The sequence below is a fragment of the Eucyclogobius newberryi genome, unplaced genomic scaffold (genome assembly GCF_026437365.1).
Source record: "Eucyclogobius newberryi isolate DKJ021-1_F unplaced genomic scaffold, fEucNew1.0.hap1 SCAF_1, whole genome shotgun sequence".
NCBI lineage: Eukaryota > Metazoa > Chordata > Actinopteri > Gobiiformes > Gobiidae > Eucyclogobius > Eucyclogobius newberryi.
The window spans coordinates 1,311,279-1,337,984 of record NW_027315723.1 but is presented as its reverse complement, the minus strand read 5'-3'; the positions used below and the strand labels follow the sequence as shown (position 1 = coordinate 1,337,984).

The 26,706-nt window shown below is 47.6% G+C and overlaps 4 protein-coding genes across 5 annotated transcripts in view; 2 read left to right on the top strand and 2 right to left on the bottom strand.

The window, feature by feature from the left end:
* Positions 1–1,286, top strand: part of LOC140362751 (serine/threonine-protein kinase D3-like) — a 143,573-nt gene extending 142,287 nt beyond the window's left edge. Inside the window, exons 19-21 of the mRNA XM_072448924.1 lie at positions 756–841; positions 953–1,092; positions 1,225–1,286. Of these exons, the coding sequence (XP_072305025.1) occupies positions 756–841; positions 953–1,087 (221 nt within the window). The 3' untranslated portion in view covers positions 1,088–1,092; positions 1,225–1,286. The remainder of the gene's footprint in view (positions 1–755; positions 842–952; positions 1,093–1,224) is intronic.
* Positions 1–26,706, bottom strand: part of xrn2 (5'-3' exoribonuclease 2) — a 356,508-nt gene that overhangs the window by 190,428 nt on the left and 139,374 nt on the right. The gene's annotated exons all lie outside the window — the stretch shown is intronic.
* Positions 5,699–21,086, bottom strand: ndufaf7 (NADH:ubiquinone oxidoreductase complex assembly factor 7). The gene is made up of 10 exons (XM_072451484.1): positions 20,954–21,086; positions 16,960–17,108; positions 16,484–16,564; positions 14,361–14,471; positions 12,436–12,652; positions 12,298–12,356; positions 9,358–9,471; positions 8,498–8,641; positions 6,504–6,674; positions 5,699–5,961 (listed from the first exon to the last, which is right to left on the bottom strand). Exons 1-10 carry the CDS (start codon positions 21,018–21,020, stop codon positions 5,737–5,739), a joined length of 1,338 nt encoding a protein of 445 aa, XP_072307585.1. The 5' UTR covers positions 21,021–21,086; the 3' UTR covers positions 5,699–5,736.
* Positions 21,659–26,706, top strand: part of cebpz (CCAAT enhancer binding protein zeta) — a 25,964-nt gene continuing 20,916 nt past the window's right edge. Inside the window, exon 1 of one of the 2 annotated variants that reach the window (XM_072452670.1) lies at positions 21,659–21,901. In XM_072452670.1, coding sequence (XP_072308771.1) covers positions 21,701–21,901 — 201 coding nt within the window. In that variant the 5' untranslated portion in view covers positions 21,659–21,700. The remainder of the gene's footprint in view (positions 21,902–26,706) is intronic. The other variant, XM_072453067.1, reaches the window with a different exon arrangement.

The window sequence follows — 26,706 nt, the reverse complement described above, 5'->3', positions numbered from 1 at the left end:
TGTCCTAGAAGGGTAAGTGACCTGTGAAAAGTGTCCAAGAAGGGTAAGTGACCTGAGGAAAGTGTCCTAGAAGGGTAAGTGATCTAAGGAAAGTGTCGTACAAGGGTATGTGACCTGAGGAAAGTGTCCAAGAAGGGTAAGTGACCTGAGGAAAGTGTCCAAGAAGGGTAAGTGACCTGAGGAAAGTGTCCTAGAAGGGTAAGTGACCTGAGGAAAATGTCCTAGAAGGGTAAGTGACCTGAGGAAAATGTCCTAGAAGGGTAAGTGACCTAAGGAAAGTGTCGTACAAGGGTATGCGACCTGAGGAAAGTGTCCAAGAAGGGTAAGTGACCTGAGGAAAGTGTCCAAGAAGGGTAAGTGACCTGAGGAAAGTGTCCAAGAAGGGTAAGTGACCTGAGGAAAGTGTCCTAGAAGGGTAAGTGACCTGAGGAAAGTGTCCAAGAAGGGTACGTGACCTGAGGAAAATGTCCTAGAAGGGTAAGTGACCTGAGGAAAGTGTCCTAGAAGGGTAAGTGACCTGAGGAAAGTGTCCTAGAAGGGTAAGTGACCTGTGAAAAGTGTCCAAGAAGGGTAAGTGACCTGAGGAAAGTGTCCAAGAAGGGTAAATGACCTGAGGAAAGTGTCCAAGAAGGGTACGTGACCTGAGGAAAGTGTCCTAGAAGGGTAAGTGACCTGAGGAAAGTGTCCAAGAAGGGTATGTGACCTGAGGAAAGTGTCCAAGAAGGCTAAGTGACCTTGGTGTTTTTCTTCGACAGCGATCGACCTGATCTCGAGTCTGCTGCAGGTGAAGATGAGGAAGAGACTCAGCGTGGACAAGACCCTCAGCCACCCCTGGCTCCAGGTACTGACCCCGACCCAGACCGGCTTTAGACCGGCTTAAGACCGGGTTTAGACCGGGTTTAGACCGGGTTTAGACCGGGTTTCACATCAAGCTTGTATCGCTGTGTTGCAGGACTACGAGACGTGGCTGGACCTGAGGGAGTTCGAGCGCAAGTTTGGACAAAGATATCTGACCCACGAGAGCGATGACCAGAGATGGGACCAGTACTCCAGAACCAGGACTGAACCAGATCCGAGCCAGGACTGAACCAGGTCTGAGCCAGGACTGAACCAGGTCTGAGCTAGGTTCGAGCCAGGTCCGAGCCAGGTCCGAGCCAGGACTGAACCAGGTCTGAGCCAGGTCCGAGCCAGGTCTGAGCCAGGACTGAACCAGGTCTGAGCCAGGACTAATGAACAGCCCTGAAGCAGAACTGAACCAGGAACTGATCTCGCACCCGCAAAACTGAAGACTCATGTGAAATTAGTAGTTTCTCATTTTAAATAGTGTTTGTACTGAAAACCACACTTGACTTTCTGTCAGGCGTTCCCTCATCAGGATTTGTGTTAGCACTCCATCCAGCTTTATCTGTTGTTTTTACCTCTTCACCTCTACACCACAGACTCCTGCCACCTTTCAGAAGACCGGGACTGCAGTGGACCTGAACCTCCATCCAGGGGGTCAGTGTGGACCTGAACCTCCATCCAGGGGGTCAGTGTGGACCTGAACCTCCATCCAGGGGGTCAGTGTGGACCTGAACCTCCATCCAGGGGGTCAGTGGTTGTATTTGGACAATAAACTGGAACATAAACGCGGTCTGAGCCGTCTCTACTTTCTGAGGCGGCTGAGGTCCTTTGACATCTGCAGGGCAAAGCTGTTCTACACGTCTGTGGATGTTCTACACGTCTGTGGATGTTCTACACGTCTGGATGTTCTACACGTCTGTGGATGTTCTACACGTCTGGATGTTCTACACGTCTGTGGATGTTCTACACGTCTGTGGATGTTCTACACGTCTGGATGTTCTACACGTCTGTGGATGTTCTACACGTCTGTGGATGTTCTACACGTCTGTGGATGTTCTACACGTCTGGATGTTCTACACGTCTGTGGATGTTCTACACGTCTGTGGATGTTCTACACGTCTGTGGATGTTCTACACGTCTGGATGTTCTACACGTCTGTGGATGTTCTACACGTCTGTGGATGTTCTACACGTCTGGATGTTCTACACGTCTGTGGATGTTCTACACGTCTGTGGATGTTCTACACGTCTGGATGTTCTACACGTCTGGATGTTCTACACGTCTGGATGTTCTACACGTCTGGATGTTCTACACGTCTGTGGATGTTCTACACGTCTGGATGTTCTACACGTCTGTGGATGTTCTACACGTCTGGATGTTCTACACGTCTGTGGATGTTCTACACGTCTGTGGATGTTCTACACGTCTGGATGTTCTACACGTCTGGATGTTCTTCACGTCTGTGGATGTTCTACACGTCTGTGGATGTTCTACACGTCTGTGGATGTTCTTCACGTCTGTGGATGTTCTACACGTCTGTGGATGTTCTACACGTCTGTGGATGTTCTACACGTCTGTGGATGTTCTACACGTCTGGATGTTCTACACGTCTGTGGATGTTCTACACGTCTGTGGATGTTCTACACGTCTGTGGATGTTCTACACGTCTGGATGTTCTACACGTCTGGATGTTCTTCACGTCTGTGGATGTTCTACACGTCTGTGGATGTTCTACACGTCTGTGGATGTTCTTCACGTCTGTGGATGTTCTACACGTCTGGATGTTCTTCACGTCTGTGGATGTTCTACACGTCTGTGGATGTTCTACACGTCTGTGGATGTTCTACACGTCTGTGGATGTTCTACACGTCTGTGGATGTTCTTCACGTCTGTGGATGTTCTACACGTCTGTGGATGTTCTACACGTCTGTGGATGTTCAGTGCCATGATGACCGCTGTGGTTCGCTGTGAATGTGTTGTGGGAGGAGCCATGTTGTGGGGGAGGGGCCACAGCGTGATGGTCTGTCACTTGGGTTGGAACTAGGTCATATAGAGAATTGGAAAGGAAGTGACGAAATCCAAGATGGCGGCGCTCTTGTGGCCCAAATCACTTGCGGTTCATCATTTTGCTACACGGTTTTGCTACACCTGGTGGTGTAAATATACTGTCTCACAGCTCTAATGTAGCAGTCTTGCTGGCCTGATGTTAGAAACACGGCTTTGTGCAAGGCGTTCGAAGGTTCGATTCCTCCATGGAACTTTATTATCTCAAGTTTAACAATTTTTTTGCAGTCTAGTTTGTTTTGGGATGAGTTAGCTTCACTTTTGCTAATACAAAGTCATGGTATAAACTAGTTTTAACCAGGTTAGGGTCAGGGGTTAGGGATTAGGGTTAAACCGAGACCCATGTGATTTACATTTTCACAATTCTTTGTTTTACATTCAATTCACGCCCATTTAAATTGTTTCTCAGTGAGACAACACCAGGAACTCATTGTTTGGTCCTTGTTCACATCAAATGCATCGTAAACTTCAGGTTTGGACCCAAGAGTGAAATTATTGATGGATCAGCAGAATTAGCGGGACCGTTCGCCATGTTTACTACGGTCGACCACCTGTTTACTTCCACCCGGCTCCCGCCATGTCGTCCTCGCCATGACGTCCTCGCCATGTCGTCACTTCCTCCTTTCCAATTCCCTATATGACCTAGTGCCAACCCTGTCACTTGTATGTGACGATGTAGATGAGGGATATTTATTAGTTGGAATGTAAAGTTAGAACGTAAAGTTAGAATGTGAAGTCAGAATGTGAAGTTAGAACGTGAAGTGTTAGTTGATTAAAAACAGACCTATTTCATTTTATGTGATCTTATTTTAGAACTTCTATTTTAGAAAGAATTTCCCAGTGAAGATGAACAAAGTAATTCTGAAATACACTAAAGCTAGCTCTCCCCGACATGCTAATGCTAATGCTAGCACAGAGCTCCAGATCTGAGGGTTTTTGTAAGAGTTAGAACAGAGTTAACACTTTGCATCAGATGTGTTCATTAAGTATTTTATTCATCTCCATAGCAACATGTAAAATAAAGCGTGTAAAATGAAGCTCGTCAGAGTCTTGTCCTGAGCAGAACAGGATCTTTGGCCCTCAGGCTCCTGATAAATGGCCCTAACAACCAAATGCAGTACTTTTTACTGTAAGATTTGAAACCACAAAGTAACAAACATGTTAATGTGATACAGACTTATATGAAAGGTTTGGAGGCTCAGCCAATCACATCGTCCCTTAAGTCCACAATGACATATTCAATTCAATTTATCTTTGCAACAGTTGGATCAGAGCAAATATATAAATATATCATTATATATCATTATATACCATTTCATATATTCTAGCTTCTCTGAATTAGGACATGATTTAATTGTGTTTAGAGGTTTGGCAAATATATTTTTGTATTTTTATATTTTTTTGTGATAAATCTCACATATTTAGCATTAACTTCTCATTCTACACCTCGACGACCGCGTGTAGCAACCACGATGTCACACGGTTACGCAGCATCAGAGAAGCATCGTTATGAGACCCTGCCATGAGGAGAACCTGCCATGATGAGACCCTGCCATGATGAGACCCTGCCATGATGAGAGCCTGCCATGATGAGACCCTGCCATGATGAGACCCTGCCATGATGAGAGCCTGCCATGATGAGACCCTGCCATGATGAGACCCTGCCATGATGAGACCCTGCCATGATGAGAGCCTGCCATGATGAGAGCCTGCCATGAGGAGAGCCTGCCATGATGAGAGCCTGCCATGATGAGAGCCTGCCATGATGAGAGCCTGCCATGATGAGAGCCTGCCATGATGAGAGCCTGCCATGATGAGAGCCTGCCATGATGAGACCCTGCCATGAGGAGAGCCTGCCATGAGGAGAGCCTGCCATGATGAGACCCTGCCATGATGAGAGCCTGCCATGATGAGAGCCTGCCATGATGAGAGCCTGCCATGAGGAGAGCCTGCCATGATGAGAGCCTGCCATGATGAGAGCCTGCCATGATGAGAGCCTGCCATGATGAGAGCCTGCCATGATGAGAGCCTGCCATGAGGAGAGCCTGCCATGATGAGAGCCTGCCATGATGAGAGCCTGCCATGATGAGAGCCTGCCATGATGAGAGCCTGCCATGATGAGAGCCTGCCATGATGAGACCCTGCCATGAGGAGAGCCTGCCATGAGGAGAGCCTGCCATGATGAGACCCTGCCATGATGAGAGCCTGCCATGAGGAGAGCCTGCCATGATGAGACCCTGCCATGAGGAGAGCCTGCCATGAGGAGAGCCTGCCATGATGAGACCCTGCCATGATGAGAGCCTGCCATGATGAGAGCCTGCCATGATGAGAGCCTGCCATGAGGAGAGCCTGCCATGATGAGACCCTGCCATGATGAGAGCCTGCCATGAGGAGAGCCTGCCATGATGAGACCCTGCCATGATGAGAGCCTGCCATGAGGAGAACCTGCCATGATGAGACCCTGCCATGATGAGAGCCTGCCATGATGAGAGCCTGCCATGATGAGAGCCTGCCATGATGAGAGCCTGCCATGATGAGACCCTGCCATGATGAGAGCCTGCCATGATGAGAGCCTGCCATGATGAGAGCCTGCCATGATGAGCTAGTGTCACAGAGAAACATCATGTGTGAACGATGAAAACTGACAGAAGCAGTCAGAAAACAGGTTCTTTATCAGGATTTCCAGGACAAAACTTTGTCTCTCCAGGTTTATCCTCGTTTGGCTCAGTTCAACCAGATCGTCTCGTCTCCAGAGCGTCTTTAAGCGTACTTGAGTTGAGTGAAGCCAGAGCGTCTCCAGAGCGTCTCCAGAGCGTGTCCAGAGCGTCTTTAAGCGTACTTGAGTTGAGTGAAGCCGGCCACAGAGAGCGGGGCTGGACTCGGGTTCTTGTCCAGGTTTAGTCCAGTCTGAGGTCTCGGTCTCTGGACTCGGCTCAAGGGCAGAACTCCAAAAAACTGGAACCTTTGTCCCATTTGCTGCGGATCCATGAGCGTGTGATACGAGCGCAGCAGTTGAGAACGAGACGCTGAGTCCGGAACGTTCTTCAGGAGAACCTGCAACACACAGCAAACGACATGGACCCAGTGAAGACCTTAGTCCTGGTTTAGTCCTGGTTTAGTCCTGGTTTAGTCCTGGTTTAGACCTGGTTTAGTCCTGGTTTAGACCTGGTTTAGTCCTGGTTTAGTCCTGGTTTAGTCCTGGTTTAGTCCTGGTTTAGACCTGGTTTAGTCCTGGTTTAGTCCTGGTTTAGTCCTGGTTTAGACCTGGTTTAGTCCTGGTTTAGTCCTGGTTTAGTCCTGGTTTAGACCTGGTTTAGACCTGGTTTAGACCTGGTTTAGTCCTGGTTTAGACCTGGTTTAGTCCTGGTTTAGTCCTGGTTTAGTCCTGGTTTAGTCCTGGTTTAGACCTGGTTTAGTCCTGGTTTAGACCTGGTTTAGACCTGGTTTAGTCCTGGTTTAGTCCTGGTTTAGTCCTGGTTCAGTCCTGGTTTAGACCTGGTTTAGTCCTGGTTTAGACCTGGTTTAGTCCTGGTTTAGTCCTGGTTTAGACCTGGTTTAGTCCTGGTTTAGACCTGGTTTAGTCCTGGTTTAGTTACCTGCAGTCTTGCGTCGATGCCCATGTTTTGGAGGAAGCTGCTTTGATTGACAGGCCCCACACAGGCCACGCCCCTTGCACACCGGCGCAGGAAGCTGAAGTCTACATCTGCGGTGAGGTCAGCAGAGCCTGGAGAGGTCAAGACGTCATGGAGCCGGTGACCTTTGAACCCCTGCACACAGAGGTCGTGTGACTATATAAATGTATGACCAAACCCCTCTGACGCCGCGGTCTGAACGCTCTTTAGACTTCATGAACGCTCTTTAGACTTCATGAACGCTCATGAACGCTCTTTAGACTTCATGAACGCTACTTCATGAACGCTCTTTAGACTACATGAACGCTCATGAACACTCTTTAGACTTCATGAACGCTACTTCATGAACGCTCTTTAGACTTCATGAACGCTATTTCATGAACGCTCTTTAGACTTCATGAACGCTACTTTATGAACGCTCTTTAGACTTCATGAACGCTCTTTAGACTTCATGAACGCTCTTTAGACTTCATGAACGCCCATGAACGCTCTTCAGACTTCATGAACGCTCTTTAGACTTCATGAACGCTCATGAACGCTCTTTAGACTTCATGAACGCTATTTCATGAACGCTCTTTAGACTTCATGAACGCTACTTTATGAACGCTCTTTAGACTTCATGAACGCTCTTTAGACTTCATGAACGCTCATGAATGCTCTTTAGACTGCATGAACGCTCTTTAGACTGCATGAACGCTCTTTAGACTGCATGAACGCTCTTTAGACTTCATGAACGCTCTTTAGACTTCATGAATGCTCTTTAGACTTCATGAACGCTCATGAACGCTCTTTAGACTTCATTAACGCTCATGAACACTCTTTAGACTTCATTAACGCTCTTTAGACTTCATGAACGCTCTTTAGACTTCATGAACGCTCTTTAGACTTCATGAACGTTCTTTAGACTTCATGAACGCTACTTCATGAATGCTATTTAGACTTCATGAACGCTCATGAACGCTCTTTAGACTTCATGAACGCTCTTTAGACTTCATTAACACTCTTTAGACTGCATGAACGCTCTTTAGACTTCAGGAACGCTCTTTAGACTTCATGAACGCTCTTTAGACTTCATGAACGCTCTTTAGACTTCATGAACGCTCTTCAGACTTCATGAATGCTCTTCAGACTTCATGAATGCTCTTCAGACTTCATGAACGCTCATGAACCCTCTTTAGACTGCATGAACGCTCTTTAGACTGCATGAACGCTCTTTAGACTTCATGAACGCTCTTTAGACTTCATGAACGCTCTTTAGACTTCATGAACGCTCTTCAGACTTCATGAACGCTCTTTAGACTTCATTAACACTCTTTAGACTGCATGAACGCTCTTTAGACTTCATGAACACTCTTTAGACTTCATTAACACTCTTTAGACTTCATTAACACTCTTTAGACTTCATTAACACTCTTTAGACTGCATGAACGCTCTTTAGACTGCATGAACGCTCTTTAGACTGCATAAACGCTCTTTAGACTTCATTAACGCTCTTTAGACTGCATGAATGCTCTTTAGACTGCATGAACACTCTTTAGACTGCATGAACACTCTTTAGACTTCATGAACGCTCTTTAGACTTCATTAACACTCTTTAGACTTCATTAACGCTCTTTAGACTGCATGAACGCTCTTTAGACTGCATGAACGCTCTTTAGACTGCATGAACACTCTTTAGACTTCATTAACGCTCTTTAGACTTCATTAACGCTCTTTAGACTTCATTAACGCTCTTTATACTGCATGAACACTCTTTAGACTGCATGAACGCTCTTTAGACTTCATTAACGCTCTTTAGACTTCATTAACGCTCTTTAGACTTCATTAACGCTCTTTAGACTTCATTAACGCTCTTTAGACTGCATGAACACTCTTTAGACTTCATTAACGCTCTTTAGACTGCATGAACGCTCTTTAGACTGCATGAACGCTCCTGTGATTGCTGTAGGAGGCTTTACCCTGAAGGTGTCGCTGTTGGTGCCGTCGTGGCCGTAGTCCGCGATGAGAGCGGCGCCTCCCGTCTCGCTGATCCTCTTCGACAGGTGCTGCATGACCACGCCCCCTTCTGCACACACCTCCAGGTGCTGGCGCCGCTCCCCGGGCTGACAGGGTCAAACGACAGGGTCAAACACAAGGTCAATGTGAGGCAAGAGGGTCGACAATAAAACATAATCGTAATAAAAACATTCCAGATCTAACATCCACACTGAACATTCTCCATGCATAGTCATGTTTAATGCCATACTGTGGATTATAACAAAGGAACATTTCCATGGAAACAAGCAGAAGGCTCCTCCAGGCCAAGTACGAGTCAGGTTTGCGGAGATGCAGCTTACATACTGGGGCTTTAAGAGTACAACTGCACTTTATAATACAACAGGATTTAAAAGAATCACAACGCCCTGTATGAGCACAGCCCTAGTGACCAGAGTAACCGTAGTGACCGTAGTAACGTAGTAACCGTAGTAACCGTAGTGACCGTAGTGACCGTAGTGACCGTAGTAACGTAGTAACCGTAGTGACCGTAGTAACGTAGTGACCGTAGTAACGTAGTAACCGTAGTGACCGTAGTAACGTAGAAACCGTAGTAACGTCGTGACCGTAGTGACCGTAGTGACCATAGTAACCATAATGACCGGAGTAACCGTAATGACCGGAGTAACGTAGTGACCGGAGTAACCATAATGACCGGAGTAACGTAGTGACCGGAGTAACCATAATGACCGGAGTAACGTAGTGACCGGAGTAACCATAATGACCGGAGTAACGTAGTGACCGGAGTGACCGTAGTAACCATAGTATCCGTATCAATACTCACGTGTATGAGAGTAGCAGACGCCAGTGTTGCCGTGGGAGACAAGACAAACCGGAGCTGCTCGTCTCTGTCCGGGTCGATGTCCACCAGAACCTCCCTCCAGCCTCTGAGTGTTTTCTACAAGAACCACAGAGACTGAAACTGAACATCATCACAGAGACTGAACCTGAACACCATCACAGAGAAGAGACTGAACCTGAACACCATCACAGAGAAGAGACTGAACCTGAACACCATCACAGAGACTGAACCTGAACACCATCACAGAGACTGAACCTGAACACCATCACAGAGAAGAGACTGAACCTGAACACCATCACAGAGACTGAACCTGAACACCATCACAGAGAAGGGACTGAACCTGAACACCATCACAGAGAAGAGACTGAACCTGAAAACCATCACAGAGATTGAACCTGAACACCATCACAGAGAAGAGACTGAACCTGAACACCATCACAGAGAAGAGACTGAACCTGAACACCATCACAGAGACTGAACCTGAACACCATCACAGAGAAGAGACTGAACCTGAACACCATCACAGAGACTGAACCTGAACACCATCACAGAGAAGAGACTGAACCTGAACACCATCACAGAGAAGAGACTGAACCTGAACACCATCACAGAGAAGAGACTGAACCTGAACACCATCAGAGACTGAACCTTAACACAATCACAGAGAAGAGACTGAACCTGAACACCATCACAGAGAAGAGACTGAACCTGAACACCATCACAGAGAAGAGACTGAAGCTGAACACCATCACAGAGACTGTACCTTAACACCATCACAGAGAAGAGACTGAACCTGAACACCATCACAGAGACTGAACACCATCACAGAGATTGAACCTGAACACCATCACAGACTGAACACCATCACAGAGATTGAACCTGAACACCATCACAGAGACAGAACCTGAACACCATCACAGAGACTGAACCTGAACACCATCACAGAGACTGAACCTGAATACCATCACAGAGACTGAACCTGAACACCATCACAGAGACTGAACCTGAACATCATCAGAGACCGAACCTGAACACCATCACAGAGACTGAACCTGAACACCATCACAGAGACTGAACCTGAACACCATCACAGAGACAGAACCTGAACACCATCACAGAGACTGAACCTGAACACCATCACAGAGACTGAACCTGAACACCATCACAGAGAAGAGACTGAACCTGAACACCATCACAGAGAAGAGACTGAACCTGAACACCATCACAGAGAAGAGACTGAACCTGAACACCATCACAGAGAAGAGACTGAACTTGAACACCATCACAGAGACTGAACCTTAACACAATCACAGAGAAGAGACTGAACCTGAACACCATCACAGAGAAGAGACTGAACCTGAACACCATCACAGAGAAGAGACTGAACCTGAACACCATCACAGAGACTGAACCTTAACACAATCACAGAGAAGAGACTGAACCTGAACACCATCACAGAGAAGAGACTGAACCTGAACACCGTCACAGAGCCTGAACCTTAACACCATCACAGAGAAGAGACTGAACCTGAACACCATCACAGAGACTGAACCTTAACACAATCACAGAGAAGAGACTGAACCTGAACACCATCACAGAGAAGAGACTGAACCTGAACACCATCACAGAGACTGAACCTTAACACCATCACAGAGAAGAGACTGAACCTGAACACCATCACAGAGACTGAACCTTAACACAATCACAGAGAAGAGACTGAACCTGAACACCATCACAGAGACTGAACCTTAACACCATCACAGAGAAGAGACTGAACCTGAACACCATCACAGAGACTGAACCTTAACACCATCACAGAGAAGAGGCTGAACCTGAACACCATCACAGAGACTAAACACCATCACAGAGATTGAACCTGAACACCATCACAGAGACTGAACCTGAACACCAGAGACTGAACACCATCACAGAGATTGAACCTGAACACCATCACAGAGACTGAACCTGAACACCATCACAGAGACTGAACCTGAACACCATCACAGAGACTGAACCTGAACACCATCACAGAGACTGAACCTGAACACCATCACAGAGACTGAACCTGAACACCATCACAGAGACTGAACCTGAACACCATCAGAGACAGAACCTGAACACCATCACAGAGACTGAACCTGAACACCACCACAGAGACTGAACCTGAACACCACCACAGAGACTGAACCTGAACACCACCACAGAGACTGAACCTGAACACCACCACAGAGACTGAACCTGAACACCACCACAGAGCCTGAACCTGAACACCATCACAGAGACTGAACCTGAACACCATCACAGAGACAGAACTTGAACACCACCCCAGAGAATGAACCTGAACACCATCACATAGACTGATCCTGAACACCATCACAGAGACTGATCCTGAACACCATCACAGAGACTGAACCTGAACACCATCAGGGACTGAACCTGAACACCATCACAGAGACTGAACCTGAACACCATCACAGAGACTGAACCTGAACACCATCACAGAGACTGAACCTTAACACCATCAGAGACTGAACCTGAACAACATCACAGAGACTGAATCATAACACATCACATAGACTGAACCTTAACACCATCACAGAGAAGAGACTGAACCTGAATACCATCACAGAGACTGAACCTGAACACCATCACAGAGACTGAACCTGAACATCATCAGAGACCGAACCTGAACACCATCACAGAGACTGAACCTGAACACCATAACAGAGACTGAACCTGAACACCATCAGAGACAGAACCTGAACAAATCACAGAGACTGAACCTGAACACCATCACAGAGACTGAACCTGAACACCATCACAGAGACTGAACCTGAACACCATCACAGAGACTGAACCTGAACACCATCACAGAGACTGAACCTGAACACCATCACAGAGAGGTGCTTGTGTGGTCTTTACCTGGAACTTGTGGATGGGCAGAGCGTCGAAGAACTCCTGAGCCACATGAAGACTGAACCCTGAGGGAGAAAGAACTTAACGTCTCGTGTCTCAGAACACGTCTGTGGAGTGTAGACTGCAGAGCTTGGACCTTCTCACCTTTGGGGACGTCCTGGACTTGTCTGTACCACGACACCTGAAGCCCGTCGGGGGTGTTTCCACGGCGATACACAGGCCCCTCCCCATCCTCTGCGGTCACGTGACTGTCACTTCCTGTCAGCGCCTGGGCCTGGAGCGCGCTCAGTACAGGACTGACCTCCACCAGATGAACAGAGACAGAGGCTTCGCGCAGCACTGACCGGAGCTGAGACACCACCTGAACCAGACGGGAAAAGTCACGCAATATGAACCAAACGAGACAAAATTTAAATCAGCATTTCAATCTTTACGTAAAAAAACATTTCTCCAGCATTTCAGGAAATGAAGAGGAGGATTATGTTCCTTTCTGGACACCCTCTATTAAAAATGAATAAAATTTTACGGGCAACTTTTAACTGGCTCTTAAGAAAACGCAGACCCTCCCAGTGTGAAAGAGGCCATATGGACTGTGCCTCATAGAGACTATTTCTATTCTGAATGGGGAGCTCTAAGGACAGGGGGAGCTCTAAGGACAGGGGGAGCTCTAAGGACAGGGGGAGCTCTAAAGACAGGGGGAGCTCTAAGGACAGGGGGCCCTCTAAGGACAGGGGGAGTGCTCTTAGAACAGGGGGAGCTCTAAGGACAGAGGGCCCTCTAAGGACAGGGGGCCCTCTAAGGACAGGGGGCCCTCTAAGGACAGGGGGAGTGCTCTTAGGACAGGGGGAGTGCTCTTAGGATAGGGGGAGCTCTAAGGACAGGGGGAGTGCCCTAAGGACAGGGGGAGTGCTCTTAGGACAGGGGGAGTGCTCTTAGGACAGGGAGTGCTCTAAGGACAGGGGGAGTGCTCTAAGGACAGGGGGAGTGCTCTAAGGACAGGGGGAGTGCTCTAAGGACAGGGGGAGTACTCTAAGGACAGGGGGAGTGCTCTAAGGACAGGGGGAGTGCTCTAAGGACAGGGGGAGCGCTAAGGACAGGGGGAGCGCTAAGGACAGAGGGCCCTCTAAGGACAGGGGGCCCTCTAAGGACAGGGGGCCCTCTAAGGACAGGGGGAGTGCTCTTAGGACAGGGGGAGTGCTCTTAGGATAGGGGGAGCTCTAAGGACAGGGGGAGTGCCCTAAGGACAGGGGGAGTGCTCTTAGGACAGGGAGTGCTCTAAGGACAGGGGGAGTGCTCTAAGGACAGGGGGAGTACTCTAAGGACAGGGGGAGTGCTCTAAGGACAGGGGGAGTGCTCTAAGGACAGGGGGAGTGCTCTAAGGACAGGGGGAGTGCTCTAAGGACAGGGGGAGCTCTAAGGACAGGGGGAGCTCTAAGGACAGGGGGCGCTCTAAGGACAGGGGGAGCTCTAAAGACAGGGGGAGCTCTAAGGACAGGGGGCCCTCTAAGGACAGGGGGAGTGCTCTAAGGACAGGGGGAGTGCTCTAAGGACAGGGGGAGTGCTCTAAGGACAGGGGGAGCTCTAAGGACAGGGGGAGCTCTAAGGACAGGGGGCGCTCTAAGGACAGGGGGAGGCTCTAAGGACAGGGGGAGCTCTAAGGACAGGGGGCCCTCTAAGGACAGGGGGAGGCTCTTAGGACAGGGGGAGTGCTCTAAGGACAGGGGGCGCTCTAAGGACAGGGGGAGCTCTAAGGACAGGGGAGCTCTAAGGACAGGGGGCGGCTCTAAGGACAGGGGGAGGCTCTAAGGACAGGGGGAGGCTCTAAGGACAGGGGGAGCTCTAAGGACAGGGGGAGGCTCTAAGGACAGGGGGAGCTCTAAGGACAGGGGGCGCTCTAAGGACAGGGGGAGCTCTAAGGACAATATTAAAAGGAGCCCGAGCCTGAAGTGAGCGCGAGGAACCAGCTGGATTCAAACCGCGTCATTAACAGGAAATATATTTGACTTTTAACTTTTGGAGCGACGATACTTTTAGACGTGTTCAACCAGAAAGAGTTCTAAAAGTCTCACTCTGAGAACGTCTATGATCAGAGAACCTTTCCCAGGTCCAAGCTCCACGATCTGCAGCTGCTCCGGACGTCCAGCCGCCAGCCACTCACTGATGATCCACACACCGACTAACTGGAGAACACAGAGAACATCCACTCACTGAAGAACACAGAGAACATCCACTCACTGAAGAACACAGAGAACATCCACTCACTGAGGAACACAGAGAACATCCACTCACTGAAGAACACAGAGAACATCCACTCACTGAAGAACACAGAGAACATCCACTCACTGAAGAACACAGAGAACATCCACTCACTGAAGAACACAGAGAACATCCACTCACTGAGGAACACAGAGAACATCCACTCACTGAAGAACACAGAGAACATCCACTCACTGAAGAACACAGAGAACATCCACTCACTGGAGAACACAGAGAACATCCACTCACTGAAGAACACAGAGAACATCCACTCACTGAGGAACACAGAGAACATCCACTCACTGAAGAACACAGAGAACATCCACTCACTGAAGAACACAGAGAACATCCACTCACTGAGGAACACAGAGAACATCCACTCACTGGAGAACACAGAGAACATCCACTCACTGAAGAACACAGAGAACATCCACTCACTGAAGAACACAGAGAACATCCACTCACTGAAGAACACAGAGAACATCCACTCACTGAAGAACACAGAGAACATCCACTCACTGAAGAACACAGAGAACATCCACTCACTGAAGAACACAGAGAACATTCACTCACTGAAGAACACAGAGAACATCCACTCACTGAAGAACACAGAGAACATCCACTCACTGAAGAACACAGAGAACATCCACTCACTGAAGAACACAGAGAACATCCACTCACTGAAGAACACAGAGAACATCCACTCACTGAGGAACACAGAGAACATCCACTCACTGAAGAACACAGAGAACATCCACTCACTGAAGAACACAGAGAACATCCACTCACTGAGGAACACAGAGAACATCCACTCACTGAAGAACACAGAGAACATCCACTCACTGAAGAACACAGAGAACATCCACTCACTGAAGAACACAGAGAACATCCACTCACTGAAGAACACAGAGAACATCCACTCACTGAAGAACACAGAGAACATCCACTCACTGGAGAACACAGAGAACATTCACTCACTGGAGAACACAGAGAACATCCACTCACTGAGGAACACAGAGAACATCCACTCACTGAAGAACACAGAGAACATCCACTCACTGGAGAACACAGAGAACATCCACTCACTGAAGAACACAGAGAACATCCACTCACTGGAGAACACAGAGAACATCCACTCACTGAAGAACACAGAGAACATCCACTCACTGAAGAACACAGAGAACATCCACTCACTGAGGAACACAGAGAACATCCACTCACTGGAGAACACAGAGAACATCCACTCACTGAAGAACATAGAGAACATCCACTCACTGAAGAACACAGAGAACATCCACTCACTGGAGAACACAGAGAACATCCACTCACTGAAGAACACAGAGAACATCCACTCACTGAGGAACACAGAGAACATCCACTCACTGGAGAACACAGAGAACATCCACTCACTGAAGAACACAGAGAACATCCACTCACTGAAGAACACAGAGAACATCCACTCACTGAAGAACACAGAGAACATCCACTCACTGGAGAACACAGAGAACATCCACTCACTGAAGAACATAGAGAACATCCACTCACTGAAGAACACAGAGAACATCCACTCACTGGAGAACACAGAGAACATCCACTCACTGAAGAACACAGAGAACATCCACTCACTGAAGAACACAGAGAACATCCACTCACTGAGGAACACAGAGAACATCCACTCACTGGAGAACACAGAGAACATCCACTCACTGAAGAACACAGAGAACATCCACTCACTGAAGAACACAGAGAACATCCACTCACTGAAGAACACAGAGAACATCCACTCACTGAAGAACACAGAGAACATCCACTCACTGAGGAACACAGAGAACATCCACTCACTGAAGAACACAGAGAACATCCACTCACTGAGGAACACAGAGAACATCCACTCACTGGAGAACACAGAGAACATCCACACTCAGTGAAGTCTCACCTCTCCAAACATCTGGCTGATCTCTGGAGACGTGATGAAGTCTCCTTCTGCTCCCAACATGTTGTTCCTCACATAATAACCCTGAAACAGAACCACTGTCAAGCTCTGCTCCAAGACCAGGACCAGGACCAGGACCAGGTCTGGACCAGGACGAGGACGAGGACCAGGACCAGGACCAGAACCAGGACCAGAACCAGGACCAGGTCTGGACCAGAACCAGGACCAGGACCAGGACCAGGTATGGACCAGGACCAGGTATGGACCAGGACCAGAACCAGGACTGGACCAGGACCAGGACGGCAGTAACTAGTTCCAAAGGTCAGATATGCATTTAATGTAATTCATATTTGAGTAACACAATAATATGAAGAATTACAGAATATAAATTGTAATTGTATTAAAGTTACTAGCCCTATGTGTGTAATACATATATACAGTATATACATATATACGTATATAATACATAGCGTCCTCACTGTGACTGGGTTGGTCAGCACTTCCCTCATGTACTCGGCCACAGAGATTGGACCCGTCGACTTGATCTTTGACGTCAGGTGTTTGAGCACCGAGGGGCGGGGCTTATCCTCCACAGGTGAACAGGAGCTCAGGGGGCGGAGCCATCGCACTGCAACAACAATCACAATACGATCTATTCTCATCTGACCGTCTCATCTGACCTTCTCATCTGACCTTCACATCTGACCGTCTCATCTGACCGTCTCATCTGACCGTCTCATCTGACCGTCTAATCTGACCTTCACATCTGACCTTCTCATCTGACCTTCACATCTGACCTTCTCATCTGACCGTCTCATCTGACCGTCTCATCTGACCTTCACATCTGACCTTCTCATCTGACCGTCTCATCTGACCGTCTCATCTGACCTTCACATCTGACCGTCTAATCTGACCTTCACATCTGACCTTCTCATCTGACCTTCACATCTGACCTTCTCATCTGACCGTCTCATCTGACCGTCTCATCTGACCTTCTCATCTGACCTTCACATCTGACCTTCTCATCTGACCGTCTCATCTGACCGTCTCATCTGACCGTCTCATCTGACCTTCACATCTGACCGTCTCATCTGACCGTCTCATCTGACCTTCACATCTGACCGTCTCATCTGACCGTCTCATCTGACCGTCTCATCTGACCTTCTCATCTGACCGTCTCATCTGACCTTCAAATCTGACCTTCTCATCTGACCGTCTCATCTGACCGTCTCATCTGACCTTCACATCTGACCTTCTCATCTGACCTTCACATCTGACCTTCTCATCTGACCGTCTCATCTGACCTTCTCATCTGACCTTCACATCTGACCTTCTCATCTGACCGTCTCATCTGACCGTCTCATCTGACCTTCTCATCTGACCTTCACATCTGACCGTCTCATCTGACCTTCTCATCTGACCGTCTCATCTGACCTTCACATCTGACCGTCTCATCTGACCGTCTCATCTGACCTTCTCATCTGACCGTCTCATCTGACCTTCTCATCTGACCGTCTCATCTGACCTTCACATCTGACCTTCTCATCTGACCGTCTCATCTGACCTTCACATCTGACCTTCTCATCTGACCTTCACATCTGACCTTCACATCTGACCGTCTCATCTGACCGTCTCATCTGACCGTCTCATCTGACCTTCTCATCTGACCGTCTCATCTGACCGTCTCATCTGACCTTCACATCTGACCGTCTCATCTGACCGTCTCATCTGACCGTCTCATCTGACCGTCTCATCTGACCTTCACATCTGACCGTCTCATCTGACCTTCTCATCTGACCTTCTCATCTGACCGTCTCATCTGACCGTCTCATCTGACCTTCTCATCTGACCGTCTCATCTGACCTTCACATCTGACCTTCTCATCTGACCTTCACATCTGACCTTCACATCTGACCGTCTCATCTGACTGTCTCATCTGACCGTCTCATCTGACCTTCTCATCTGACCGTCTCATCTGACCGTCTCATCTGACCTTCACATCTGACCGTCTCATCTGACCGTCTCATCTGACCGTCTCATCTGACCTTCACATCTGACCGTCTCATCTGACCTTCTCATCTGACCTTCTCATCTGACCGTCTCATCTGACCTTCTCATCTGACCGTCTCATCTGACCTTCACATCTGACCGTCTCATCTGACCGTCTCATCTGACCTTCTCATCTGACCGTCTCATCTGACCTTCACATCTGACCTTCTCATCTGACCGTCTCATCTGACCTTCACATCTGACCTTCTCATCTGACCTTCACATCTGACCTTCACATCTGACCGTCTCATCTGACCGTCTCATCTGACCGTCTCATCTGACCTTCTCATCTGACCGTCTCATCTGACCGTCTCATCTGACCTTCACATCTGACCGTCTCATCTGACCGTCTCATCTGACCGTCTCATCTGACCTTCACATCTGACCGTCTCATCTGACCTTCTCATCTGACCTTCTCATCTGACCGTCTCATCTGACCGTCTCATCTGACCTTCTCATCTGACCTTCTCATCTGACCTTCACATCTGACCTTCTCATCTGACCGTCTCATCTGACCTTCACATCTGACCTTCTCATCTGACCGTCTCATCTGACCTTCACATCTGACCGTCTCATCTGACCTTCTCATCTGACCGTCTCATCTGACCGTCTCATCTGACCTTCACATCTGACCGTCTCATCTGACCGTCTCATCTGACCTTCTCATCTGACCGTCTCATCTGACCTTCTCATCTGACCGTCTCATCTGACCTTCACATCTGACCTTCTCATCTGACCTTCACATCTGACCTTCACATCTGACCGTCTCATCTGACCGTCTCATCTGACCGTCTCATCTGACCTTCTCATCTGACCGTCTCATCTGACCTTCACATCTGACCGTCTCATCTGACCGTCTCATCTGACCTTCACATCTGACCGTCTCATCTGACCTTCTCATCTGACCTTCTCATCTGACCGTCTCATCTGACCTTCTCATCTGACCTTCTCATCTGACCTTCACATCTGACCTTCTCATCTGACCGTCTCATCTGACCTTCACATCTGACCTTCTCATCTGACCTTCACATCTGACCTTCACATCTGACCGTCTCATCTGACCGTCTCATCTGACCGTCTCATCTGACCTTCTCATCTGACCGTCTCATCTGACCTTCACATCTGACCTTCTCATCTGACCTTCACATCTGACCGTCTCATCTGACCGTCTCATCTGACCGTCTCATCTGACCGTCTCATCTGACCTTCACATCTGACCGTCTCATCTGACCGTCTCATCTGACCGTCTCATCTGACCTTCACATCTGACCGTCTCATCTGACCTTCTCATCTGACCGTCTCATCTGACCTTCTCATCTGACCTTCTCATCTGACCGTCTCATCTGACCTTCACATCTGACCGTCTCATCTGACCGTCTCATCTGACCGTCTCATCTGACCTTCTCATCTGACCTTCTCATCTGACCGTCTCATCTGACCTTCACATCTGACCGTCTCATCTGACCGTCTCATCTGACCTTCTCATCTGACCTTCACATCTGACCGTCTCATCTGACCGTCTCATCTGACCTATGATCTATGTTTGTCTTTGTGCTTTTTCTTTGCGACACTTTCTTTTGAATCCAAGACAAACTTCAATTGGGGCAAAATAAAGTCATGTTAAAGTTAAGTCCAGCTTCACTGTCCTCCTGTCCTCTGTGTCCTCCTGTCCTCTGCATCCTCCTGTCCTCTGCGTCCTCCTGTCCTCTGCGTCCTTTTGTTCTCCTGTCCTGTGTGTCCTCATGTCCTGTGTGTTCTCCTGTCCTCTTGTTCTCCTGTCCTGTGTGTCCTCCTGTCCTCTGCGTCCTCCTGTCCTCTGCGTCCTCCTGTCCTCTGCGTCCTTCTGTCCTCTGCGTCCTTTTGTTCTCCTGTCCTGTGTGTCCTCATGTCCTGTGTGTTCTCCTGTCCTCTTGTTCTCCTGTCCTGTGTGTCCTCCTGTCCTGTGTGTCCTCCTGTCCTCTTGTTCTCCTGTCCTGTGTGTCCTCCTGTCCTGTGTCCTCCTGTCCTCTTGTTCTCCTGTCCTCTGTGTCCTTTTGTTCTCCTGTCCTGTGTGTCCTCCTCTCCTCTGTGTCCTCTTGTCCTGTGTGCTCTTGTCCTGTGTGTCCTCCTGTACCCTCTTGTCCTGTGTGTCCTCTTGTCCTGTGTGTCCTCCTCTCCTCTGTGTCCTCTTGTCCTGTGTGTCCTCTTGTCCTGTGTGTCCTCTTGTCCTGTGTGTCCTCCTCTCCTCTGTGTCCTCTTGTCCTGTGTGTCCTCTTGTCCTGTGTGTCCTCCTGTCCTCTGTGTCCTCGCTCTCATGGTCACATTTGTCCATATTTATCTGTGTAATTGACGCTAACTACAGAGCGTTATGAGCATTTCCCGCAGCACTAACACAGTAAACATCCTGTAGTGACACAGCAGAAGTGCTGATGTGGTTGTTCTCACCTGCCGCCGATGGACTGGAGACTTTACGGCTTAAATATCCCGCTTTAAACCCGACAAACAGCCGCATTCTGCTTTATTCACGCGCAGCTGTCACTTGTGAAGCATGTGACATTAGCCGCGTTAGCCGCGTTAGCTTTGTATCGGCTTTTTCTACGAGTTATTTTAGTGCTTGAAATACAATGAAGTGTTAGAGCTGGAGCGGAAACACGATAACAGTAAGCTAACAGTAGCACAATGCTAACGTCAACAAACGAGACAGGAAGCAAGGTTTTCAAAATAAATTATGTTATTTTATATTTGATATAGAAATTGTTATATACAACAATAATAGTTATTCTAGTTGTTCTCTCGACAAATATATTTGACTATTTTGATTCAAAGGGATTAAAATGAATACGTAAGGTAAAATGTTGATTAGCTTAAGCTCAAAATAAACAAAACGTATTTGAATAACTAGAAATATTTCTGATCCTGATCAATGGTTTTGGCCCTTCGAGGGCTGTTGTGATTGTGGATGTTCCAAAAATAGATTGAATGAATTGAACTTTAAAATACTTTTTATGGGTTTACATAAAGATTGATTTTGTTTACGAAAACGTTGACTATAGAACGTTCCCAGTGATATGATCACTATTTAAAATTCTGATTTAATTTAAATTATTTTTTTATTTTGTAGACCGGATCCTGCATAGTGACGTCAACTTGTACTTCCGGGTCACGCAGCCTCACGCTGTTTGGAGTAAAAGCATGGCAGCGAAACTCAAGCAAAAAAAGCGAGTAAAAGTCTCCAAAATGAACTTCTCCGGAGCCGACGGAGCCGATGACGATCCGGGGACCGGAGAGCCGAGCGGGGCCGAGCCAGAGGACGAGTCCGGGGACACAAGGGACGGGTTTGACGAGCAAGAAGAGTTCAATCTGGAGGAAGTTCTGAAGCTCGGAGGGACTCGGGTGAGGCTCACGCTCTAGAAAACACCGAAAACATGCTCTAGGACACATCAACACGTACCAGAAAACATGCTCTAGGACACATCAACACGCTCCAGAAAACATGCTCTAGGACACATCAACACGCTCCTGAAAACATGCTCTAGGACACATCAACACGCTCCAGAAAACATGCTCTAGGACACAGTAACACGCTCCAGAAAACATGCTCTAGGACACATCAACACGCTGCTGAAAACATGCTCTAGGACACATCAACACGCTCCAGAAAACATGCTCTAGGACACATCAACACGCTGCTGAAAACATGCTCTAGGACACAGTAACACGCTCCTGAAAACATGCTCTAGGACACATCAACACGCTCCAGAAAACATGCTCTAGGACACATCAACACGCTCCTGAAAACATGCTCTAGGACACAGTAACACGCTCCTTAAAACATGTTCTAGGACACATCAACACGCTCCAGAAAACATGCTCTAGGACACATCAACACGCTCCTGAAAACATGCTCTAGGACACAGTAACACGCTCCTGAAAACATGCTCTAGGACACGAAGAAATGCTCTAGGACACATCAATATGCTCCTGAAAACATGCTCTAGGACACATCAATATGCTCCTGAAAACCTGCTCTAGGACACATCAACACGCTCCTGAAAACATGCTCTAGGACACAGTAACACGCTCCTGAAAACATGCTCTAGGACACATCAACATGCTCCAGAAAACATGCTGTAGGACACATCAACACGCTCCAGAAAACATGCTCTAGGAAACAGTAACACGCTCCTGAAAACATGCTCTAGGACACATCAACACGCTCCTGAAAACATGCTCTAGGACACATCAACACGCTCCTGAAAACATGCTCTAGGACACATCAATATGCTCCTGAAAACATGCTCTAGGACACATCAACATGCTCCTGAAAACATGCTCTAGGACACATCAACATGCTCCTGAAAACATGCTCTAGGACACATCAACATGCGCCTGAAAACATGCTCTAGGACACATCAATATGCTCCTGAAAACATGCTCTAGGACACATCAACATGCTCCTGAAAAGATGCTCTAGGACATATAAACATGCTCCTGAAAACATGCTCTAGGACACATCAATATGCTCCTGAAAACATGCTCTAGGACACATCAACATGCTCCTGAAAACATGCTCTAGGACACAGTAACACGCTCCAGAAAACATGCTCTAGGACACATCAACACGCTCCTGAAAACATGCTCAAGGACACAGTAACACCCTCCAGAAAACATGCTCTAGGACACATCAACATGCTCCTGAAAACATGCTCTAGGACACATCAATATGCTCCTGAAAACATGCTCTAGGACACATCAATAGCTCCTGAAAACATGCTCTAGGACACATCAACACGCTCCTGAAAACATGCTCTAGGACACATCAACATGCTCCTGAAAACATGCTCTAGGACACATCAACACGCTCCTGAAAACATGCTCTAGGACACATTAATATGCTCCTGAAAACATGCTCTAGGACACAGTAACACGCTCCAGAAAACATGCTCTAGGACACATCAACATGCTCCTGAAAACCTGCTCTAGGACACATCAACACGTACCAGAAAACATGCTCTAGGACACGTCAACTCGCTCCTGAAAACATGCTCTAGGACACATCAACACGCTCCTGAAAACATGCTCTAGGGCATATCAATATGCTCCTGAAAACATGCTCTAGGACACGGTAACACGCTCCAGAAAACATGCTCTAGTAAACATCAACATGCTCCTGAAAACCTGCTCTAGGACACATCAACACGTACCAGAAAACAAGCTCTAGGACACAGTAACACGCTCCAGAAAACATGCTCTAGGACACATCAACACGCTCCAGAAAACATGCTCTAGGACACATCAACACGCTCCAGAAAACATGCTCTAGGACACAGTAACACGCTCCAGAAAACATGCTCTAGGACACATCAACACGCTGCTGAAAACATGCTCTAGGACACAGTAACACGCTCCTGAAAACATGCTCTAGGACACATCAACACGCTCCAGAAAACATGCTCTAGGGCACAGTAACACGCTCCTGAAAACATGCTCTAGGACACGAAGAAATGCTCTAGGACACATCAATATGCTCCTGAAAACATGCTCTAGGACACATCAATATGCTCCTGAAAACCTGCTCTAGGACACATCAACACGCTCCTGAAAACATGCTCTAGGACACAGTAACACGCTCCTGAAAACATGCTCTAGGACACATCAACATGCTCCAGAAAACATGCTGTAGGACACATCAACACGCTCCAGAAAACATGCTCTAGGAAACAGTAACACGCTCCTGAAAACATGCTCTAGGACACATCAACACGCTCCTGAAAACATGCTCTAGGACACATCAACACGCTCCTGAAAACATGCTCTAGGACACATCAATATGCTCCTGAAAACATGCTCTAGGACACATCAACATGCTCCTGAAAACATGCTCTAGGACACATCAACATGCTCCTGAAAACATGCTCTAGGACACATCAACATGCGCCTGAAAACATGCTCTAGGACACATCAATATGCTCCTGAAAACATGCTCTAGGACACATCAACATGCTCCTGAAAAGATGCTCTAGGACATATAAACATGCTCCTGAAAACATGCTCTAGGACACATCAATATGCTCCTGAAAACATGCTCTAGGACACATCAACATGCTCCTGAAAACATGCTCTAGGACACAGTAACACGCTCCAGAAAACATGCTCTAGGACACATCAACACGCTCCTGAAAACATGCTCAAGGACACAGTAACACCCTCCAGAAAACATGCTCTAGGACACATCAACATGCTCCTGAAAACATGCTCTAGGACACATCAATATGCTCCTGAAAACATGCTCTTGGACACATCAATAGCTCCTGAAAACATGCTCTAGGACACATCAACACGCTCCTGAAAACATGCTCTAGGACACATCAACATGCTCCTGAAAACATGCTCTAGGACACATCAACACGCTCCTGAAAACATGCTCTAGGACACATTAATATGCTCCTGAAAACATGCTCTAGGACACAGTAACACGCTCCAGAAAACATGCTCTAGGACACATCAACATGCTCCTGAAAACCTGCTCTAGGACACATCAACACGTACCAGAAAACATGCTCTAGGACACGTCAACTCGCTCCTGAAAACATGCTCTAGGACACATCAACACGCTCCTGAAAACATGCTCTAGGGCATATCAATATGCTCCTGAAAACATGCTCTAGGACACGGTAACACGCTCCAGAAAACATGCTCTAGTACACATCAACATGCTCCTGAAAACCTGCTCTAGGACACATCAACACGTACCAGAAAACAAGCTCTAGGACACAGTAACACGCTCCAGAAAACATGCTCTAGGACACATCAACACGCTCCAGAAAACATGCTCTAGGACACGAAAAAATGCTCCTGAAAACCTGCTCTAGGACACATCAACACGTACCAGAAAACATGCTCTAGGACACGTCAACTCGCTCCTGAAAACATGCTCTAGGACACATCAACACGCTCCTGAAAACATGCTCTAGGGCATATCAATATGCTCCTGAAAACATGCTCTAGGACACGGTAACACGCTCCAGAAAACATGCTCTAGTAAACATCAACATGCTCCTGAAAACCTGCTCTAGGACACATCAACACGTACCAGAAAACAAGCTCTAGGACACAGTAACACGCTCCAGAAAACATGCTCTAGGACACATCAACACGCTCCAGAAAACATGCTCTAGGACACATCAACACGCTCCAGAAAACATGCTCTAGGACACAGTAACACGCTCCAGAAAACATGCTCTAGGACACATCAACACGCTGCTGAAAACATGCTCTAGGACACAGTAACACGCTCCTGAAAACATGCTCTAGGACACATCAACACGCTCCAGAAAACATGCTCTAGGGCACAGTAACACGCTCCTGAAAACATGCTCTAGGACACGAAGAAATGCTCTAGGACACATCAATATGCTCCTGAAAACATGCTCTAGGACACATCAATATGCTCCTGAAAACCTGCTCTAGGACACATCAACACGCTCCTGAAAACATGCTCTAGGACACAGTAACACGCTCCTGAAAACATGCTCTAGGACACATCAACATGCTCCAGAAAACATGCTGTAGGACACATCAACACGCTCCAGAAAACATGCTCTAGGAAACAGTAACACGCTCCTGAAAACATGCTCTAGGACACATCAACACGCTCCTGAAAACATGCTCTAGGACACATCAACACGCTCCTGAAAACATGCTCTAGGACACATCAATATGCTCCTGAAAACATGCTCTAGGACACATCAACATGCTCCTGAAAACATGCTCTAGGACACATCAACATGCTCCTGAAAACATGCTCTAGGACACATCAACATGCGCCTGAAAACATGCTCTAGGACACATCAATATGCTCCTGAAAACATGCTCTAGGACACATCAACATGCTCCTGAAAAGATGCTCTAGGACATATAAACATGCTCCTGAAAACATGCTCTAGGACACATCAATATGCTCCTGAAAACATGCTCTAGGACACATCAACATGCTCCTGAAAACATGCTCTAGGACACAGTAACACGCTCCAGAAAACATGCTCTAGGACACATCAACACGCTCCTGAAAACATGCTCAAGGACACAGTAACACCCTCCAGAAAACATGCTCTAGGACACATCAACATGCTCCTGAAAACATGCTCTAGGACACATCAATATGCTCCTGAAAACATGCTCTTGGACACATCAATAGC

Bases quoted from the DNA above. Each gene is read 5' to 3' on its own strand.
- ndufaf7 (XM_072451484.1), bottom strand. From the start codon at position 21,020: ATGCGGCTGTTTGTCGGGTTTAAAGCGGGATATTTAAGCCGTAAAGTC. The intron at 17,109-20,953 runs GTGAGAACAACC...TTGTTGTTGCAG, and splicing joins CTCCAGTCCATCGGCGGCAG to TGCGATGGCTCCGCCCCCTG. The intron at 6,675-8,497 runs GTAAAGCCTCCT...CTCTGTGTGCAG, and splicing joins CCAACAGCGACACCTTCAGG to GGGTTCAAAGGTCACCGGCT.